Source organism: Cloeon dipterum, chromosome 1 (assembly GCF_949628265.1).
Source record: "Cloeon dipterum chromosome 1, ieCloDipt1.1, whole genome shotgun sequence".
Taxonomy (NCBI): Eukaryota; Metazoa; Arthropoda; class Insecta; order Ephemeroptera; family Baetidae; genus Cloeon; species Cloeon dipterum.
In genome coordinates this window covers 2,258,800-2,279,681 of record NC_088786.1, presented here as the reverse complement: position 1 = coordinate 2,279,681, position 20,882 = coordinate 2,258,800, and the positions used below count along the sequence as shown (strand labels likewise).

The 20,882-nt window shown below is 39.7% G+C and overlaps 7 protein-coding genes across 12 annotated transcripts; 3 read left to right on the top strand and 4 right to left on the bottom strand.

The window, feature by feature from the left end:
- The first annotated feature begins 1,989 nt into the window (after positions 1 to 1,989).
- LOC135938279 (brain-specific homeobox protein homolog) lies at positions 1,990 to 6,604 on the top strand. The gene is made up of 3 exons (XM_065481874.1): positions 1,990 to 2,316; positions 4,960 to 5,063; positions 5,171 to 6,604. The coding sequence occupies exons 1-3, from the start codon at positions 2,001 to 2,003 to the stop codon at positions 5,573 to 5,575; spliced, it is 825 nt and encodes a 274-aa protein (XP_065337946.1). The 5' UTR covers positions 1,990 to 2,000; the 3' UTR covers positions 5,576 to 6,604.
- Positions 6,605 to 6,620: 16 nt separating this feature from the next.
- LOC135938266 (uncharacterized transmembrane protein DDB_G0289901-like) lies at positions 6,621 to 11,424 on the bottom strand. Of its 2 annotated transcripts, XM_065481848.1 has the most exons (13): positions 9,550 to 11,424; positions 8,766 to 8,823; positions 8,353 to 8,448; positions 8,180 to 8,293; positions 7,780 to 8,121; positions 7,679 to 7,726; positions 7,551 to 7,619; positions 7,434 to 7,496; positions 7,302 to 7,373; positions 7,187 to 7,231; positions 6,925 to 6,978; positions 6,791 to 6,868; positions 6,621 to 6,729 (listed from the first exon to the last, which is right to left on the bottom strand). In XM_065481848.1, exons 1-13 carry the CDS (start codon positions 9,553 to 9,555, stop codon positions 6,623 to 6,625), a joined length of 1,152 nt encoding a protein of 383 aa, XP_065337920.1. In that variant the 5' UTR covers positions 9,556 to 11,424; the 3' UTR covers positions 6,621 to 6,622. The 2 variants fall into 2 exon arrangements, with proteins under 2 accessions (XP_065337920.1, XP_065337911.1); XM_065481839.1 differs by having other exon boundaries at positions 7,302 to 7,496.
- Positions 11,425 to 11,568: 144 nt separating this feature from the next.
- LOC135938324 (putative peptidyl-tRNA hydrolase PTRHD1) lies at positions 11,569 to 13,094 on the bottom strand. The gene is made up of 2 exons (XM_065481942.1): positions 12,903 to 13,094; positions 11,569 to 11,796 (listed from the first exon to the last, which is right to left on the bottom strand). Exons 1-2 carry the CDS (start codon positions 13,092 to 13,094, stop codon positions 11,617 to 11,619), a joined length of 372 nt encoding a protein of 123 aa, XP_065338014.1. The 3' UTR covers positions 11,569 to 11,616.
- A 32-nt stretch (positions 13,095 to 13,126) lies between these two features.
- Positions 13,127 to 14,539, top strand: LOC135938285 (dnaJ-like protein 60). 5 transcript variants are annotated; one of them, XM_065481887.1, is made up of 3 exons: positions 13,127 to 13,338; positions 13,859 to 14,303; positions 14,364 to 14,539. In XM_065481887.1, the coding sequence occupies exons 1-3, from the start codon at positions 13,142 to 13,144 to the stop codon at positions 14,511 to 14,513; spliced, it is 792 nt and encodes a 263-aa protein (XP_065337959.1). In that variant the 5' UTR covers positions 13,127 to 13,141; the 3' UTR covers positions 14,514 to 14,539. The 5 variants fall into 5 exon arrangements, with proteins under 5 accessions (XP_065337959.1, XP_065337993.1, XP_065337984.1 ...); XM_065481921.1 differs by having other exon boundaries at positions 13,208 to 13,268; XM_065481912.1 differs by having other exon boundaries at positions 13,233 to 13,355.
- Positions 14,497 to 16,793, bottom strand: LOC135938273 (EARP-interacting protein homolog). The gene is made up of 7 exons (XM_065481862.1): positions 16,605 to 16,793; positions 16,315 to 16,537; positions 15,920 to 16,146; positions 15,686 to 15,864; positions 15,502 to 15,627; positions 14,843 to 14,989; positions 14,497 to 14,788 (listed from the first exon to the last, which is right to left on the bottom strand). Exons 1-7 carry the CDS (start codon positions 16,647 to 16,649, stop codon positions 14,617 to 14,619), a joined length of 1,119 nt encoding a protein of 372 aa, XP_065337934.1. The 5' UTR covers positions 16,650 to 16,793; the 3' UTR covers positions 14,497 to 14,616.
- Positions 16,794 to 16,925: 132 nt separating this feature from the next.
- On the top strand, positions 16,926 to 19,632 carry PIG-A (phosphatidylinositol glycan anchor biosynthesis class A). Its single transcript, XM_065481826.1, has 11 exons — positions 16,926 to 17,084; positions 17,173 to 17,329; positions 17,487 to 17,666; positions 17,728 to 17,846; positions 17,904 to 18,019; positions 18,075 to 18,166; positions 18,225 to 18,430; positions 18,851 to 18,936; positions 18,997 to 19,183; positions 19,240 to 19,330; positions 19,474 to 19,632. Exons 1-11 carry the CDS (start codon positions 17,068 to 17,070, stop codon positions 19,540 to 19,542), a joined length of 1,320 nt encoding a protein of 439 aa, XP_065337898.1. The 5' UTR covers positions 16,926 to 17,067; the 3' UTR covers positions 19,543 to 19,632.
- Positions 19,549 to 20,573, bottom strand: Cypl (peptidyl-prolyl cis-trans isomerase-like 1 Cypl). The gene is made up of 4 exons (XM_065481931.1): positions 20,402 to 20,573; positions 20,062 to 20,195; positions 19,923 to 20,012; positions 19,549 to 19,872 (listed from the first exon to the last, which is right to left on the bottom strand). Exons 1-4 carry the CDS (start codon positions 20,479 to 20,481, stop codon positions 19,646 to 19,648), a joined length of 531 nt encoding a protein of 176 aa, XP_065338003.1. The 5' UTR covers positions 20,482 to 20,573; the 3' UTR covers positions 19,549 to 19,645.
- Positions 20,574 to 20,882: the final 309 nt, after the last annotated feature.

Below are 20,882 nucleotides of genomic sequence, written 5' to 3'. Positions count from 1 at the left end.
TTTGCGTTTCAAAAAAAGTCTTCGGTGCGGGGGCAAGTGGCCCTTCAGTGGGCCTGGTGCGCCCGTGTTATCCGTTATTCGCGGTGGTTTGGGGACCCGGGTTTCAGCATTCGTGCTAGTACGGTGCGCGCCCTCCCCGAATCTCGGACAGGAAAACCAAAAATAAAAAATTAGATTAAATAACCAAAAGGGTGTTAAAGAACTCCAACTCACTGATAATTTTCACGTACATCCAGCACGCGCTGTGTAACATATTAATTGGCTATATGTGCAAATTTTTGCACGCAATAAAATATATATCTTCAGCCAAAAAATTGAACATAATATATTTTCACAATTGTTTCAACAACTTTTATCTAAAATCCAATATAAATATATATATATCTAAAATCCAATATGCGGCTCAGTGCGGCGTGAGATAACTTATGTTTTCAAGCGTTTTTGCAGTTTTCTGCTAGCATTTGTTTGCCCATTCTTACCATGTCTTAATTTTATGTATTTAAATTTTGTAACTATGACAGTAGGAATAAACAAATAACAAATAACAAATAATATTTGATATTATTTAGAGGTCTCAGCCAGCCACGCTGCGCCGCGCCAGCCGGCAAATTTTGGGTCACGTGGGCAGCCACCAGTGCAAAAAATGGCCGGCCAAAGCCGCTTCCACCAGCCGCCGCCTAAAATCTCGCGGCTGAGACGCCTTTTAATATTATTAACAGATTCAGTAAAAGAGAATAATATATTTAATATTTATAAAAGCAATTTTTATATTTAGTGTTGATGAGAGGTAGTTGGTCTTAAGGCTTAACCGCGTGTGGAAACAATTTTTACTACTTACATGGCATCGACAGAAAATTTGTAATTTGTCTTATTCGATCTAACAATCCACGTATTTTTTTCCTATTTTTATTGATGCGATCAAATTTCTCACGGATAACATGGGGATTATTACAGAAAATATATTTATGCTGCAATGGTCTTAAAAATTGCCGTTTTTGTTTCGAAAGTTAAACGCTGTTTTAACTGTTGAGCAATTTTTCAATACAAAATTATAAAAATCAACCTTTTTTACAATCTTAAAAGAAATAATGTGAAATTTATATTTCATTAAAAGATAAAATTGTTAAATTTTGGTTACGTATATCAATAAAAGCAACTGAACCTTTAATATTGTAGCGTTGTAAATTTGCTCGGGACGTAATTATTCAAAGAGAGAATAATTAATTTTTTTGTATAATTTGCGTGGTGCAATATCCTGTTACAGACGTTTGATCCATTATTCGAATTCTTACCAAAAATAAATCCAATGAAGTTTTCCGGGCGTGCCGGTCATTGACCGGTTGAAGACGAGTGTTACAACTAACATACCTATTTAGCTTACGTTAAAAATGTATGTTTGAAATTAATGTTGATATTGTATAAAACTTATATCGTGAGTGTATTTATAAATTGATAGCTAGCATTTTGGAGAAGAATGACACATCATGTATGACTATGCCATTAAATAAATAAAGTTTGAATATGAATTACGTGTTAAACCAAGTCTCGAGCAAACTTTACAATGTGATAGAAAGTTTTCAAGTTGCTCAATTTGAATCGATTCTGATCATATCGAATACTTTGGTTGATTTCCACCTCCTATAGTTTGAAATGAACTCATTCAATTTAGTTTTAAAAATGTAATATTTAGTCCTGTCTCCCATTGAGCTTTTAAGAAAGCATATTGAAAAAACCTCAACCCCCCTGCCTTCTTCCTTGTGCAAACGTGTCAATTGGCGCGCAATGAGGCCGCACTGAAAGCGCAATTCGCGCACCGCGGCAAAGTAAGAGCTGTTTGGCGTCGACCATCAAATTATCCGATGGGCCGGCATACCATATATTCGCACCTACTTGTTAAAAAGACTGTAAGCCCCACCCCCCCATGAATGGGCGCTGAGCAAGCCAGGGATTTGAACGCGGCAGTAGCAGCGTTCGGCTCTTCCACTCTCAACCCCGACACCATGGAGACAACATCGTCGGAAGTAGATTCAAGATCCGGCGGTGAGTCTCTACCCGAGTCGCCAGTGGTTTCTTCAAAGGCCAAGGCCTTTTACATCGAGAACATAATTGACAAAAGTCCGTCGTCGCACCTGCCGCCTAACAGTAAGGTGCTGAGGCCAACCCCCAGCAACGCGCCGATGCCCTTCGACTTCAGCCAGGGCGCCCAGTTGGCACCTGAAGTGCCGAGCATGCCCTGCTTGCACACGCCGCAATACCCCCTGTTCTACAATAATTGGTTCCCTGGAAAGCATCACAGCCAATTCTTTGGACTTCAAGGTAAATCTTTTTTTATTGCTTAAATAATATTTTAAAATTATAATTTTACCCGCAAAGTAATTTATGGAATACAGTTGGAGACCAACAGGATATTTTAGGTGCGAAAAATTGGAAAATGGAACGAGAAAGAATTTTTATCTAAGATTGTACGGCCAGTAAATTTATATTTCATTCAAAAATTAAAATAACCAGTGCCTATTGTTTCTTCTCTCAATTTCAATTAACTGTTAAATTATAATCCAATATTGGGCAGTAATTTTTATGATGGTGTAGAAATAATCTTTCGGTTTTCAAATTTCACTATTAGCAACATTATTATTTCTTTCTTACAAAATTAATACTTATTTCTTACCAAATATTTTGTAGGCAATGATTTATTAATAAAAATTTACTGTGCTTCGGGTTGAAACATGCAGAGAACAATAAGAAGTAAAATCTCATGAACCAACGGCAAGTCGGAATGTTTCGAAACCATCGGAAATGTCTTCCTCTAGAGAAAATGTTTACTCGCGTTCGCAAAAAAGATATTTCAATTAAGTGTCAGAAATAATAAAATGATCTTTGATTGCCTCCGAAATATCTCAAATCTCAACCATCGAGCAAAGTTATTAACATTTTGATACATTTAAAAACAATTTAATTCAAACTTTCAAAGCAGGAACTGTCGAAATGCGTATGACAAGTTCACTTCCATTCAAGAAAATAATTTTCAACAATAATGCGGAAGCAATGTTTGTTCATAACGGTTTTTAAGTTAAAAGCAATGTGTTTTCTTTTAACACAAAATGTTTCCAACTGATATGCTTTTGAATTCAAACGAGTGATTTTACAAGCCAACAAAAATTTGACTATCATTATATTAACATTTCGATCACGTGTAGAACAAAAAGGAATTTCCAAAATTAAATGTCGAGGCTGAGAGAAAATGAAGGAAGTGAAGTGTTCGCTTGGACTGACTCTCTTAAGTGTTAACTCTTTGTTAATTATTGTTTTCCTACTGTGTACTGTCCTGTCAGCTAGATAAGAGCCATTTAATTTTTATTAAGTTACTGGTTTGAGCTAGAAGGGAAAGAGCATTGCCCTTATCTATAAGGCTTTACTATATCAAAACTTAAAATTTCATAATTTTTATCCAAAAATGATGTGAAACAAATTAAATTGAATAATCCGTGCATTACACAATACATTATTTTTCCTTAAAAGTCGATATTTAATTTACTCTCGTAAGATACAAAGTCCTTTTAGAAAATCGTGAAGGGTTAAATGCGCACATCACTTTTCACAGAAGAGCCAAGCGATTGTGGCAAACAAGGGGGGCTAACACAATAAAAATGCGTACCAAAGTGCTAAATGGTCCCTTTTCGTGGAGCTCGATGCTTTTTCGAATCAGGGGAATGCGCGCCTGGGAGAAATTCTCGCGCTTTGTCGAAGAAATGGTTTTACAGCGCCGTGTCCTCATCAAACACAAAGAGGTACATTTGCGGCTGCATCGAAACCATGAGACAGCATCGCCAAATATAATCCTCTACAAATATGTGCTAAGCAATAACAACTCTTTAAAAGATATACACTCTCGCGCTCTCGAGAACTTTGGGCACAAATGACGCGCTGTTGGAAAACGCGGAAAGGAAGAATTTTAAAAGAATTCCCCGACCGCGTTTTCACACTTGTCGAAGGAGGTCCATTTTATATATGCACGACTTGAAAGTGAGAAAATGTCACCCAGCTTTTTGGATTGTTGTTTGCCGCCGCAATTAGCGCCAATAGATATATAGGTGCTCTTTTGTGCGCGCTGCGCTTACGCGCCCGCGGCGTTTCCCTCGAGAAGAGCACATACACACACACTCAATTCCGAGCTGACCGCGCGAGCAGCTAACACTATTGGGCCTAACAGTTTACCACAGCAATTGTCACCGCTAATTGTCGAGTGTGTGCCGAGAGAGTGAGTATAATCTTATACGAACGGCTCGCGCGCACACTCACTCCCTGCGTGCGCGCTGCTACAATTATTATTTGACGCCACAAGAGAGACGCGATAATTACACTCGCATTGTGTGTTGCAATCCTCAAATTGGACCTGTCAACGCGCTAACCGCGCAAAATAGCTCGGCAACACGCTCTTCGTGATGACGGTTTTTGTGTGCGATATCTGTTTGGTGTTGAGAGAGACTTTTCATTCAGGGATAGAAAACGCATCATTGACAAAAAGCTTTTGCAGGAGAAAGAATTAGTTAATATAGTGTTGATTTGGGCGAGTGCGTCCAGAATTAGGCTTCGCCTTGAGGTCCTTAAAGAGGAAAATTGCATAAACTCATCCCTTGGGGTTTTTGTTAAAGCCAAACTTGACCTAAGTAGCGCACTGTCGAATTTTAGAAAAGTTAAACTGCTTTTCAAACAGTAAGAACTGTCTCTCCACTTGAAATCTTATTTTATATTTCACAACAAAGAGGTTTCATATATGCTGTTAGACGGATGTCGAGGAGAGGAATCGAAATCTGATCTGTGGTCAAGCGCTGGAAATTTTAGAGAAAATTTGAGTTTTTAGTGTACTAAGGTCCTTGTGGAAGTGATTTTTTTATATCAAGAAAAAATACTAGAAAAAAAGCAAATATCAATAATTTGAATTTATTATATTGATTTCAGCTCCGAAACCTGTTGGAAGAAGGTCTCGGAAACCAGGAATCGACCGCAAACCCCGCCAAGCATACAGTGCCAAACAGCTAGAGCGATTAGAAAGCGAATTTAAGGTACAATATATCAATTTCTAAACTTCTTAATATTTTCCTTATTTGTCTTGATTCAATTTTAAACCAAACACGTATTTCTAAACAAAAATCTTGTCTATCGTTCACAGATTGACAAATATCTAAGCGTGAGCAAGCGTCTCGAGTTGTCGAAGGCGTTGCACTTGACCGAGGTGCAGATCAAAACTTGGTTCCAAAACCGGCGCACCAAGTGGAAGAAGCAGCTGACCTCGCGGCTCAAGATGGCCCAGCGACAGGGCCTCTTCCCGGCGCACTATTTCGCGGCAGCCGCGGCGGCAGCAGCGGCCGCCGTTTCGGGCCCGTCGGCTGCCGCGCCCCTGCCGCACCACCCCTACCCCGCACTGCTGCCGTACTACGCAGCAGCCTCGCACATGTTCGCCGCACCAGTGGTGTCGCCGACCCAATCAATTTCGCCACAGCCAGCCTCGCCCCCTGGCTCACCCTCAGGGACGGCCTCGCTACCCTCGGACCACTATCAGCAGCACCCGCATTGAATTGAACACTCGATCGTCGTCACGCAATTATGACCACTTGTGAGATTAGTTCACCTCATCCACGCCTAGATTTTGCCACGAATGTTGGTGTGTATCAATTATTGGCGTTTAGTGTCCTGTTAGGTGTCCGACAGGTGGGCTAGTTCGCTGTGTGTTGTGTCCTAGCTCGGCTTACCTGCTTGTCGCGTAAAACTACTCGACCTGAACTGCCTCAACGCGCGCCTTCTGTTCGCGTCCAGGCTGCAGGCGCGCGTCGGGGCAGTTCAGGCCGAGAAGTTTTATTCATGAGATGCGGTGGCTGGCTGAGTCTGGGCGCACATACGTATTGTGAAGAATGCCTATTACATGTTTGTTTATTCTCACATTTTATTTAATTCTTCGTACGTCCTGAAATCATTAATTCTAGAATTGCGCCATTAGGGAGAGCAAAATATCCCTTTCTCGTACAAAACGTAGATTTTGTTTGTAACTGGTATTGCGTATTCACCAGTTGGGCAAGAAGTGCTCGAAGCCGCCAACAGATGGCGCCACCGTATACTTTCCATTTTAATGCACTTATTCCGCTTTGATTTACGACTTATCCCGGCCACTTTTGCATTCTTCACTGAATATCTCTTCTCTTTACGTGCTGAAAACAAAAATTCGCCGTAGAAACACCACAAAAAAGAATTTTGTATTTATAAAAAAATGTGTTTTTCTTGATTCCATGGAAAAGAAAAATTATTAAGTGAAATCGCAACGCTAGTGCCTTAAAATCCATAGTATACGGTGTTGTCATCCAACTATTGAATTGAATCATTTTGTTCCGTTTGTTAAAATCACCAAAGTGAAAAATCGCTTCTCTTTATGCCGTTTACGTTGGCAATCTATCATTTATTAGAATAAGCAGGTAACAAACATCACATTAAAAATGCAAGATGTTTTAAAATAATTAAGTCATTAATTTATTAGGTGACTATTGACACATTTTACTGAGAGCATGGGAATAACATACAATAAAATTATCTTACATCTATCTGATGGTATAAATATTTTTGTTTTTCAATTTCAACCCCGCCAAACTGCAGGATCTCCTCGTCTTCCCCAGCCGTTGTTGCCTCCTCTGTTCCAACCATTGTTGCCTCCACCATTATTCTGCCAGCCTCCGCCGCCATCTAGCACCAGACATGAATTATATGTATTCTTCTTTCAGAGCAAAATATTAATATCTTTTACTAGAATTCCATCCGCCTTTGTTTCCTCCGCCAGAATTGTTGGTCCAGCCCTTGTTGCTTCCTCCTCCTTGTTGCCAACCTGAACGGTTTACTTTTAATAGAATAAATAAATAAATTGTGCTGATTGCGCTTTACCGCCGCCGCCACCGCCTCCTCCAGACGACCATCCGCCTTTATTGCCGCTGCCACCTTTTGTCAGAGAAAGTTAATTAAATTACATCTAGGCTATCAACAGCAATTAAGAGTGAAGAGTTTCTAATTTTTCGCAGCCTATTGTTTCAAACTACGTTCTCACAAGCGTTTTGATTATTCCCGTCGTTAGTGCGTATTAATTTATTAATATCTGCGTAAGCCTTTTCACAATTGAATTACGTAAGAATTTCCAATTAATTATTACCTCCTTGCTGCCATCCTTTTCCTTGCTGCGGCCATCCTCCGCTTGCTAGGTATTAATTTACGAGAAAGAGTTAGTTAACTATATATATGGTTAATTAAGGTTAGTTGCAACTTACATCCACCTTTTCCACCGCTACTCCAACCCCCGCCGCCTTTATTGTTATTTACATTCCCAGACCAGCCCTTGCCTATGTTGGAGAGGAGACTTCTTTTACTCTTTAAAATAAAATTCAAAATCTGACTTATACCTCCGCCCGCACCTCCACTACCTCCAGACCACCCCTTGTTAGAACCTTTTGATGGCCATCCACCTGAAACATAAATCACTCTCAGCAAGAGTTTCAAATAATTCGGAAAATTATCACCTTTGCTACCCCCTCCTCCGCTGGACCAGCCTTTGTTACCCCCTTGTGAGCTCCACCCTGCCTTGGTGCCTGCAACGGAAAAAAGCATTTATTATACATGAGATTCGATTTTGTTTGAGAAATTTTACCTCCCCCTCCTGACCACCCCTTGTTTCCACCTGATGGCCACCCCTTGCCTGCAAAATATCAATTTTAATATAAAATGCTTACAAAATGTGCAACTTCTTACTTCCTCCTGAGGACCACCCCTTCGAGCCTCCTCCTCCAACATTTTGCCAGCCTGATCCCTTATTATTTTGTTGCCACCCGTTGCTGCCGCCCCCCTTGGAGCCGCCCCCCTGGGACCACCCTTTGGAGCCGCCACCCTGGGACCACCCTTTGGAGCCGCCACCACCACCACCACCACCACCCTGAGCCCATCCTTTAGAACCGCCTCCCTGGGACCACCCTGCAGAACCACCTCCCTGGGGCCCTCCACCCTGCTGCGCCCACCCTCCTTGCGGTGCCCACCCTCCTGAGTTTCCACCCTGCTGCGCCCACCCAGAAGAGCCACCCCCTCCTCCCTTGTTGCCTGAAAAAATGAAAGGTTTTAGAGAAGGATCGTTCAGTAAGGAAATTTCAATGCGCACCTCCTTGATTCCAACCCCCTCCAGTGGGTGCCGCCGGCGGAGATTGATTATTGTCCCATCCGCCCTTGTTGGCAGGAGCCGGATTCGAAGACCAACCAGAATTTGTTGCGGGCGCTGCCAAGCAAGAGCAGTTTTAAAATTGTAATCATGATATTTTCAAGCTGAATGCTTACGCGGTGCTTGGTTCCACGCACCGCCGGGATTTCCTTGCGTCGAGCCTGAGCCCATTGCAGGAGGGCCGTAATTGTAGCCACCACCCATCACGTCACCTATATTCACAATAAGATTTATTTTAAGCCATACCGATGCAATTGTTTCACGTCGTGGCCGGGTTAAAATTGAAATTCCTTAAATTTTTTTTATGAGCAGAATATTTACAAAGGTCGATGATGATATTTTTCACTTTGTTGTGCAGTGTATTGTAGTTAATTGGTGTGTGAGTAAAATAATATGTAATGAACGCGATTTTAGTAACCTTGGTCTGAGACCAGGTAAACCGAAACTCGTGTCATGGGCATCATCATCATAACCTGCGCGCCCTGCTCATCATCGTCCTCGTCATATTCACCACTGTCGTCAAACTCACCGCCTAACACCTGAGCTGACACCACTGACACCAAAAGGCATCCAAGACAAGGGAGAACCTGTGGAATTCGGGTCGAGCTTAATATTTTAATTGACATTTATAATTACTCAAATTACACGACATATCAGTTTTGCATCTCTTTGTTTGCTTACTTAGCAAAATATTAACTATGATACTAGATTTTTTTTCTCACGGTCATTAGTTTTTATGTTCCGCACGTGAAAATCTGAATCCAGTGCGTCAAATCTTTGTAATGATACAGAGAAACACTTTCCGCACTTGAAAAAAAAAAAACATTTTGCAACAGCTTCATTTCAACGTTTTGGAGTAAATTGGCGCCATTCATGTGACGTCGCGCGTTCACGCACTATGCTGCCGACAGACAATAAAAAGAAAAAAGACGACACGCAAAAGAAGCAGATCCGTATCATTTAAACACTCTAATTGACTTTCTGTTGCTTATCATTTCTCAACTTGTCATTAACTAAACTTCAAAAGGACGCTGTGTGATTTTCTAGTGACTCAAAAATGATTTCCTTGAAATTTACAAAATCGGACCAAAAATATTATATTAAATTAAATTTTTTAAAGCAAACTCAAGATTACATTTTCAACGCGTATTTAACAAGGTCATGTTAGTTTATTTAGAATTATAGTCTTAATATTTATCAGTCTCAAGATGAGGAAACTATTTTCGCATTAAACGCACGTTACAATTTTAGCATTTTTTGTGCTTCCAACAAAATAGCTATCATTCAAAATACATTTAAAGATAATAACTCACCCTCATTTTGGAGCTCCTGAAGGGATGAAAGAAAAAACCAGAAACACCACGCACTATACTCGTACTCGATGCTAGCAAATCTGTAGTTGTGAACTATAGTGAGTGCGGCCCCACTTTCATCGCTCTTTTATACTACGAGAATCCCCACTGCTGCAAAAACGGCGATATCAACAATTATGCCTCCTGCCAAATTTTTGTTTTATAACAAAGACAAGCAGCGTCTATACATATCTCTACGTCAAAATAAGCTATCTTTAAATCATAAACTTGCACCCACTATAGCTCAGCAATTAATAAAACATCATTTGCTTACAATAGGCGCACTTCATTGTATCACCTGGAATTAAATTGCTATTTCCTTTGTTAAGATAAAACATTAGGTAAGTTTTACCACATTTTACACAAACACCAGAATCGATCATAAACATTTAAACTTTTATTGTTCATCCTCAAGGTAATATAAATATAAAAACACCGTTAAAATGACGGAGTAATAATATATAATTTGAAATAAAGGAAATTCACATTATAGTGTTTTTGCAACTGTTATGTTTGCCCAATAAATCGTTCTTGTAATCAGCTGAAAAGGTTTTTTTTACTAATTTCAGTTGATCCGTTTTAAATCGGCGTGGGAATCCTCTGCCACGGGGAAAGACAAAACGACTCTTAAAATAGCAATCAAGCAGCGGTTATCGCTGGTATACTGATTCAAAATCCTCAATTTCTCTTGTAATACTAGTTTGATGTCAATGGAGGCTAATAATAAACAAATTAAACCAAGTTTCAATTAAAATACCCAATTAGGTAAAATAAATTGAATTTTTGTCAAAGCCATCATATTTGATTTTTTACAAAGTTAAGACCAAAAATAAGACCACTTGAGAACCCAATTAATTTAATTTAAAACGGGGGAAACTACCCATTGACTGAAACGTTGATTTACACCAAAATTATTTAGTTGAAATACTCGACAAAACTTGCGAAAATTCCGATTAAAAAAGACATCTATATCCGGTGTCAGGGAGCTCGGACGGGCGGCGTGGCCCCTGAACTTACCAAAACCTGTGCTGGTTACCTAATTACAAATTGATATCGCGACATAATATTTTCAGGGAACGTACAACCCCTGGCATCAGCTGAAAGGCAAAGCAAAAGATGATGGATGGCATCTTTCTGGGTGTTGCAGTGGCGAAAGGTTGAGATTTTATCACGCTGCTTAAGTCTAATTATCACACGTTAGCGGCTAATTGAGGCTTGCCAAGCTGAAATTTGCATTTTCTGCGATGCTCTAGAAAACGAAAGCCGCTAAAACTTCCGTGATGAATTTTCATGATGCCGCGCGCAAGTCGCACGCAGTAAATCTAGCCACAGAAAACGTATATGCGACTAGTGTTTTGCTGGTTCCATTCGCGCATCTCTCAATTGTGCGTTGGTAAATGTCATAGATAATAATAATTCTCACGAGAGAGAAATTTCGTAAATGGGGCCAACGCACTATGCACAGTCTATCAAATTGTGACCTATGAGAAAATTAACATTTAGACAGAGAATGAGCCCTTCCCGTTTTTAGACTCGCACTTTCTTTCTTTCTTTTAAATAGGAAAAAAGTGAAATTATTTTTTAATTCACTCAATTTAGCATAAATTGTTCGTTTAATTTTAAGTAAAACAATTAAATTCAATTTGCGACCGTAAAAAATCGGTCAATTCTGGAGAAAATTCAGCGAATTGATGGTGTCAGCTTGCAATTTGTTCCTGTTGTTGCACTAACAGTCAAGCACTGCAGCCACGAGTTGCAAGAGCATTTAATTGCTCATGTCGCGTGCACAGGCATTCTTTTACATCCTGCCTCTTTGCATTATCTTCCTGTTTTATTGCTGATGATATCAACACAACGCAAAACCAGTAATACCTTAAAATTACAAAAAAAAACTGAAAGTATTTAATTTTTTGCGCAAAAATATAAACTCATATTGCGGCAATCTTTCAAACAAATGACGAAAAAAGGAAATTCGCATAATTGTGTTTTGAGAAAATTTGATTTATTAATTAGAAAAAATACAGATTATTAGCCGGTACCTTTAAACAACTTGAATTTCTTAAAATACGCTTGAATAGTTTGCTTTGGGGCCGGCTTAGTTGCCAAGCAGGTAGGGTAGTTTTCGGGTTGCTCAATCCAAAGCTTGTGTGCCACTTGAGCTGCCTCCAATTTGGTGGCTAGATCTTTCAGAGCCTTTTCGTCAGGGGCCTATAACATACGCATGGACAAAACAGTAGTTTATAGATAAATTATAGGTCCAAGTCTGTGCGCATTACACTACACAATCCATTTGTTGTCACTTAAAACGACTATAATGGACTTTTAATTGAAATATAATGTTCACTTATAGGGTTCCAAAATTTCTGACGCAATAATGCAAGCATGTATTAATAAGTAAACAAAATTAAGCTAACACAGAAATACAATTTCTACAAAATAAGGAAATAGTCGGGTGACTGAACTTCTCATATAAGTGGTTACTCAAATGAATTTATACATTTTTGGGTAAAAGACAACAACATTATGATATGTACTCAATTAAATGTGATGTTATTGACTTTAAATGTTTGTAAAGTAAGAGGACTTGTTTGGAGAAATAAAAACGAATTGAATTGAACTGAACTTTGTTGCGCTCAAAAAACAATTAACTTTAATTGCTTAACTGATGTATAAATGCTAATAAATAATCTAAAATCTAATCTAAAGGTGCACAGTATAAAATATAAATATATTTTATTAACGAACTTTACAGGCCAACAATTAAAAACATTTTGAATGTATGCTTGGCCAAATTTCTCGAAAAATTAAGTGGTTTTGGGCTTGATTTCGATCCTTCTCGTCGCGCTCAATCAAACGGTGTGCGAATTTAGAGGAAAATTTCCTTAAATTGTTAAATAAATCGTGCTTTTACAGTTGGGAGCCAACGCCTGATTAGCAATATTAGCATGCAAACTTTAGAGCCGATTTTCTCAGAAATTAAAACAACAATTTAAGAAATTTTTAGATAGCATTACAAGTAAAGGTTAAAAATATGTACTTATTTATTAATTTGTATCGTAGAAATTTTACCGGATATTTGCGCAATTTGATACACTAAAATAAAACGAGAAGGAAATCATTTACGTACAAACACTTAGAATTAAGAGAAAGACATTAATTCGACACCGGCAATTTTAAATAAAATGAAATTGAAATTTACGCCGCACCAGCCGTCAAATTTTGCGTCACGTCGGCAGCCGGCAGCCGCCGGTGAATCTTGCTAACAAAAAATTCGGCTATACCGATCCCGCGGCTCATAATCCGTCATTATGTACCTCGAGCACTATTTTGTGCATGTTGTCTAGGTCCGCCAGGTATTGTTGTGTGTGTTCGTCCTGATAGAAAAGGTGTGTGACCGCAGTGACCGCGTGACACGCCTGGGCCAACACAGCCCCCACGGGCCACTTGAGCTGGGTCAACAGGTCCCCGCGCACCACGACGTATTGCACGATTGGGTTACCGCTCATTTCAGTTTTTATATAATTATTATTTTACCAGGCTTAAATCTCAGTCAATGGGTTGCCACACCACACCACACGAGTTTGTTTACTACGAACAGCTGAGCTGGTCACGTGGCCGCTTTGGTGGGTGTCAACAGACGAGCGAGAGAAAGTGCAGAAAAATAATCGATCAGTGGAAGAGTAAGGACTGTGAAAAGAAACTTTTGGGCCGAGAAGAGTGCTTAATTATTCGCTTTCGTTGGGAGACAATGTAAAATAATTGGATTCGTGCGTGTCCAGCAGCAAGTCTATCATTCTTTTGTGATTTGCGCTAGTCTGTTTGGCATTGGCAAAATATTATGCAGCTTGTTTCTTAACAACTGCGCACACAGGTTTAACAACAACTCATCCTTTGTTTTCATGTGTGAGTGGAGAATGTCACGATAATTTTAGTGTCTAATTCTAATTCGAAGGTTACGTGTTTGCTTGCTTGCAAAATCTTTCAAATCGCCTGAATGAGCTGAGCGCTGCGTTTGTTATTATTTGTGTGTTGGGCTTTTGCTTATTTATTTTTTGTATTAATTTATTCATCGGCAGCTTGTACAGAAAAGCTAAGAAAATTATTTTTAAATATTTGGAGAGATGCATGAAAAATTTCATTAACAACTCAAGAATTAAAATGGCTAGCCGAAAAATACTTAAAGGGTTACATAATAATTGTAAATGTTTATTAAATTTTCCTGACTTATTGATGTGATTCGTAACTTATTAAATAAAACATGCTTTCCCAGAAAAACTCAAAGACGACCTCCGCAGTTCCTTATGGCTGAAACGCACTACGAGACGCTGAAATTGGAAAAGAACTGTTCAGCGCAGGAGATCAGGAGTGCTTTCATCAAGCTGTCTAAAGAGCACCACCCTGACGCAAGCAGTTCGAGCGACAAACAGAACCATGCCAACTTTGTCAAAATCAACGAGGCGTACAGCATTCTCAGCAAACCGATCCTACGACGAGAATACGACGTCCAGCTGAAGATGAGGCAAATACCGGTTTACACGACAGCAGCCGGCCACCACGTTTTCAGGGACGACTCCTTCTACTACCACCCTGGACAAGGCGACTTTCGCAGAGCCCAAGCTAAACCCTATTACGGCATCAAAGGATTGAAGAAGTTGAGCAACAAGTGGATTGTGTTCGCTTGCATTATTTTCACCGGAGTTGGCTGTGGATTGCAAGTACTGTTCTTAATTTTTAGCAAATTTTAATGCTCTCTTTACGTGATATTTGAATTTCAGTTCTGGGCAATCAAGAAATCTTTCACCTTTTCGAGAGACGTCTTGGATCAAAAGAGTGTTGAGAATTACAACGCGTACAAAAAGGTCAGGGAGAGAGCGACTTCTCTGAGCAAAGATGAGCAGTTCGAGAGAATCAGGAAAACTTCATAAATATATTTTTCACATTGAAAAGAAAGTATGTACAATAAATTCAATTATTCTGTGCAACATAGATACTATACAAACAAGGAATGCGTTATTCAAATTTATCAAATTAAAGAAGCAATTTGTATTTCTCCGATTTTGGAACCTGGTTGATTATCAGCCGTCCGTCGTAGCTAAGCGAAGCAAATGTCCATGGATCACCGCTGGACCACTCCACGGCGTAAACACTGTCTTCGTGCTCCTCGTATACTGCCAAAACCCCGTCCTTCAGAGGCACCGGTCTAAAAGAAAAGAGATTTCAAGTAGAGTTACGTTGTGCCGATTCAAAATCTCACTTTTCCTCATTCACGGAATCTTCCTCCACTATGTGCCCGAAAGGCTCGGAGGAGATTGACGCCGCGCTTAGCAAAATGACTCTGGAATCGGTGCTTGAAGTGAGAACCAACTGGTCATGGAAGTGATTGAACCGAACGCACCACACCCTAGAAAAACAAATTTGTCTCCAATAATATTACTTCAAAATATCTCTCGAGACGGAATTACTAGGATCAGAGCACAAAGTTGGCAAACTGAATGAAATATACAGCAAAAATCGGTCTTTACAAGTTGATTGTGACATAGAACGGTTTACAGTTTTTAAGGGTCGAGTTAGGAATGCTCGGGAACCTCAGTATTTCATCTCCCCGTGGAGTAATTTCAATGATAAAGTGTGCTAAACCCTTCTGCTGGTAAAAGGAGGATGATAGGAGTCTAACGGTTGGTAATTTTTGCAATTCTGATGGTTCGGACCCACGACATGGAGTTGACAATAACTGCTAAACACAAAAAATTTATTTTTTTGAGTTCGAAGTGAATTTGTCTAAAACAAAAACTAAAATAACTCCTCTCTTAAATATATATCACGCAATTAACCAGTACAGACCAGATTTCGTTCGACCTCATGCCAATTTTGTCTTCCAGCCCGTGAAATTTGGTCACTAGTCATTTAACTTACCAGTGAGAATGATCAGCTCTGGTTACGACAGGCACTTTGGTTTTTCTGATGTCCCAGAATTTGCTGTTGCCATCATCTCCACAGCTTGCGAGGAAATATTGCTTGTTGGGATTAAAATCGATGTCCCTGTTTTTCCATTTGACTGTATTTTGACATTTACATCATTGCAGTTATTAAAATTGACCTGACAAGTTGGTTGTGGGCACTTTCAATGAGCCAAGCCTCTTGGTTTGTCCTTGTATCCCATCCTCTGATAAACATATCATTCGCAGTGGCTAAGTTACTCTTTCCTTGGTGAGGATTCCATTTCGCCGTGGAGAATTTAGGCTGACCCTTGCCTTCAATAGCGCCTTTCGTTGTGGCCTACATGAAAAAATTAACACTAAAATTAGCTCTTCTACCTGTTAACCTATCATACATCACAAGATCCACCAGCAGCATTGAGATCCCAAATTGCAAATGTGCCGTCGACAACTGTCAGCAGCTTGTTCTCTTCGGTTGGGTGAAAATGGGTGCATTTAATGTCTTCGCCCATCGAAGAGGTGTTTAATTTTGTAAGCAATTTCAGGTTACGGATTTCAGTGGTGGGGTTCATTTCGTCTGACGTGCGCCACACAGCAGTGTGTTTCGTGCATGATTTTTCAGCTGGAAACAAAATATTTAGCCATAAAATATTTTCAAACTTGAATATGGCAGACTCACCATTTTCGCCCAACTCACACTTCTCGCTAGGATAGGGATTAACATTGAATCTTCCCATCAGAGCGAGAAGTGTGAGTGAGCGTAAAGTGTGAGTCCCCCATAATTACTAACGAGAAATGTGGTTATAGACTGTGGAGATGACGTTTTTATCCGTCGGCGAGGCAGAGATGTGCCAAATTTCTCCGTCTCCGTGATGAAAAACCTCTCGTTTTATCATGTTGTTCTCTTCATCCAGCTCAAGTCGGTGAACTTGATTGTCAAACTTTAAAGATTGCGTTCCGACATAAAATCGCACTGCTTCTGTTTCTGCCAGCTGCGCAGCCAAAGCTCGAGCCTAAAATTTTATTTAAAATAAATTTCATCTTAATCATGATGAATACAAAAAATAATATGTATATTACTTGGAATTCCAGTCCATAAATAACAGGCGTCTCTTCGTCAAGCATTTTCCGACCGGATTTTGTGCGACAGTATGAATTACTTCCGTGACATTGACAGATTATATAAATTGTTTTAAAGTTAATGTCATCTAATGGTGCTCTGGAATTGTCTGGATTGCAGGTGGGTAGATGAGATTTACATTTAAAAACTGTTTGAAAATTGTAAAAAGAAACGACTGTGAATGTGAACTGTCACTAGATTTTTTTTTCGAGAGATGACACTTAAAGGGGGCGTGGCTTCAGTTGAAACAGCTGCGCGACTCGTGGAGTGCCGAAATTGATGTAAGTGGGTGTGGTAAATAAACAAACTGAACTGGCTGCTCGACAAAAAGTATGTTCTCGCTACGTCTTGATAATAACTCAAATTCCAAGAAAGAACGCGTCGTGCCAATGTAGAGAAAGAAACGAAAACGAACACGAAACGATGAAACATCGAATACTGTAAGGGAGCTATATTTTTATTACGCCTGAAATTTTAATGTCTCGTTTTGCTAGAAATTTTAATTTGATGATATCTTCCGTCTTCCAGGATGGCCTCTGATTTTTTCTATCCAAATGTCGGGGGCGTTGAAGAGCACATTTACAGTCTATCGCAATGCCTCATCGCAAGAGGTCACAAAGTCGTTGTGGTCACCCATTCTTATGATAAAGTTGTCGGCATTCGATGGCTGCCCAATGGTCTGAAAGTAGGCATGATATTTTTTGCACATTTCAACTGTTCAATAATTGTTATTTGATTTCCTTATGTACGTCAAGAAATATTTTTCAGCTTACTTAGATGTTTTGGAACTTGCAGATTAATAAAAGCCGGTCTTAATTCAATTTGCGATATTACAATTTCAGGTGTTTTACCTGCCATTGAGGACATTTTACAATGGGTGCATTTTGCCAACAATGATAGCCACGATTCCCTACATCAGACACATACTAGTCCAAGAAAAAATCACATTGGTTCATGGACACGCAGCATTCTCGACAATCGCCCATGAAGCTATGAACACTGGAAGACTGATGGGCCTTCACGTAAGAGAATGTCTTTTTCGACTTTTGGCTAGATTATAATATAATATTTTGTCTCATTTAGACTGTTTTTACGGACCACTCGCTTTTCGGCTTCGCAGATGCCTCCGCCATTATTACCAACATGTTTTTGAGACTCAGCCTTGTCAATTGCACTCACTGTATATGTGTTTCTCACATAGGGTATTGCACTCTCCAAGTTACCTTCTTATGATAATAATTTCAGCTTTGCCATTGCAGGAAAGAAAATACAGTTTTGCGAGCAAAGATTAAACACAACATTGTGTCTGTGATTCCTAACGCTGTTGATACCAAATTATTTACTCCTGAGCCGGAAAAAAGGTCAAAAACTCGAAGTAAGTATCGTTTTCGAACAAATTAAATTACTCTAACGTCAATTTGTGTGTGCAGTTACGATCGTGGTGGTGTGCCGCTTGGTTTACCGGAAAGGAGTGGATTTCATGATTCACATCATACCATTTATCTGCAAAAACTTCCCAGATGTAGTAACACACTGTTTTTAACAATATCTCAATAAACAGCTCGCCTTTGACGCTATAGGTTCAATTTTTTATCGTTGGTGATGGCCCAAAAAGAGAAGCGCTGGAGGAGATGTGGCAGAAAGAAAAACTGGGAGACCGAATGCAAATGTTTGGTGCCTTGGACCTGAGAGGAGTGCGAAATGTGCTTGTGCAAGGACACATCTTCCTCAATACGTCACTAACTGAGGCTTTTTGCATGGCAATCGTCGAAGCAGCTTGTTGTGGGTTCGTTCGTTTGATTAAACTCGCAATTAGCCGACCTTCATAATTATTATTTTGCACTGCGCAAAGTTGACTAAAAAGGATTTTTTAGAGAAATGTCCCATTTTTGATCTATCATAATGTTTATTCTTGACGAGACAAATCAATTGGGCGGCTATGAGTGAAATTTGAAGAGAAAATTAGGGATGTTTCCTTCGACCAGGCTTTGTTATTAAAAATACTAGATTTTCTGACCATTTTTTAAGTGCGTGAAACCAAAATATTCGGCGTCAAAACAGCCGGAATCGGCCGCCGAACATTTCGGTTTCAGGACATAAAAAATCTAGTACAAAATACCACACCAATAATCCCAGTGCCATAAGTCGAAGGAAACATCCCTATAGTACGTACAAATTTCATTAAATCCCTGTATTTTTGTTTCAGCCTTCATGTTGTGAGCACCAACGTTGGTGGCATTCCTGAAGTTTTACCTCCCGATCTCATGTACTTGGCTGAGCCAGATGTGAATTGTAAGGGAGTCAAAGCAGCCAAAAAAATTATTCCTGTGTCTAAATTCGATTATTTTGCAGCGCTAACCTTAGCCCTGGAAAAAGCTATCATAGCCTTCAGACTTGGGGCAGGGCCTAGTCCAGAAGAGCGCCACGAGAAAATTTGCTCCTTCTACAACTGGTTTGACGTGACCAAAAGAACTGAACACGTTTACGACACAGTCGCAAAGCAGCGGCTGAAACCTTTTGGACAACAGCTAAGCGACTGGTAAGAATTATTCATCTATTTTGATCTCACAAACTACAATTTTCTTCTTCTTGCAGCTTGCACCAAACCAAAGTTTACCCATTCCTCCTGGTTCTGTCCCTTTGTTTTTTGATAATCAAGTTTTTCGACTGGTACCGGCCCCGACATGTAAGTACAGCCCCTTCTTTTACTTTATCAGATCCCGTGTAATGAGTCAATTCAATTCGAAACCCAAGAATTTGTCAGTTAATGTTCCCAACAAGTCAGTTGATGCGTGGAAATGCCTTTGACTGAAACAGTCACTTTTTCAGCTTATTGATATCGCGCCCGATTACGCATCAAAACGAAGAACCTCCATCAAGCAAAACGGGTTCAACTGAAAAAGCTTTTTACAAGAAAAATCATTATTATTGTTACCTCAGTACATGGAATAAAAATGTGACGTGACACATATTTCATTTCAAAGCAAAGCAATTTCACTGGCTACAGTTGCATCTTTGGGTACGCCTTCTTGATTTGCACGTCGTCCACCGGCTTGTCCGAGTTGTCTGTCTCGACCAATCCAATCCGCTTGATTACATTCATGCCACCAGAAATGCGTCCGAAAATTGCGTGCTTCCCGTCCAGCCACTGGGTTGGACCGAGGGTGATGAAAAACTGAGATCCATTCGTGTCAGGGCCAGAGTTTGCCATGGAGAGAATTCCAGCGCCTTGAACGAAACGTAAGGCAACAGCATACAGATGGACTGAATTAAATTACCAGTGTGTTTCAAGTCCGGGTGGAATTCGTCAGCAAAGGTTTTGCCGTAAATCGAGCTTCCTCCTCGACCGGTCGCAGTTGGGTCTCCACCTTAGAAACTTTTAAATAAATATTTTAATCCAAATAAGTTAGAAAAAACCTTGAATCATGAAGTCTCTGATAATTCTGTGGAATTTGGTGTTGTTGAAGTAGCCTCGTCTACACAGTTCTGCGAAATTTCTGCATGTTCTTGGAGCGTGCTTCCAGTAAAGTTCCACGGCAAATTCTCCCATTCTGTCGAATAGAAAAATAATTATACCTTTTGCAAGTACACTCTATGTACTCAATTTGATTTTCTTCGTCCTATTCGCACCAATACTCGAGTAGAAATATCGTTATACTCAAATGGTTATGGTTTAATTTTTACAACATACATACATCATAATTATATTACTTAAAAATTATTAATTTCAGAACATAAAAAAATTAAGCATACATACGTTGTTTCCATGACGCAAAAGGGAGGTTGCCAGGAACTGTCTGGTATTCCAGTATTTGTTGTCAGCTGCAGGTGGCTCATTTTTAAAGCAGTTGAAACAATTTTTAACTTAACACCAATCGTTCAAATTCAAACCGGCGTAGCGTGTTTTGGTTTCGTTTTCGTTTTCACCACTCACCAGCTCGGATAACTTTTGTTGACGCTGATGGTGCTGCCACCTACAAAATACTCTTTGAAAATGAATGGCGCAACTCGAGAACAATGAATGGATGTGAATCTGCATCTGCAATTCTGCACGCTTTTAGAGCTTCACGCAAGTAATAAACTGTCGAGTCTTTTTCGCTGTACCACCTTTTTTAAAGCTAAATTTAATAATTACTCGAAAAACAAATAATTAAAAACATATTAATTAACATTTTATCGGTCAGTCCAAGACTTGTATAGTGTCTTGTCGGTCTCTGTACCTGTAGCCTTTCTGACTG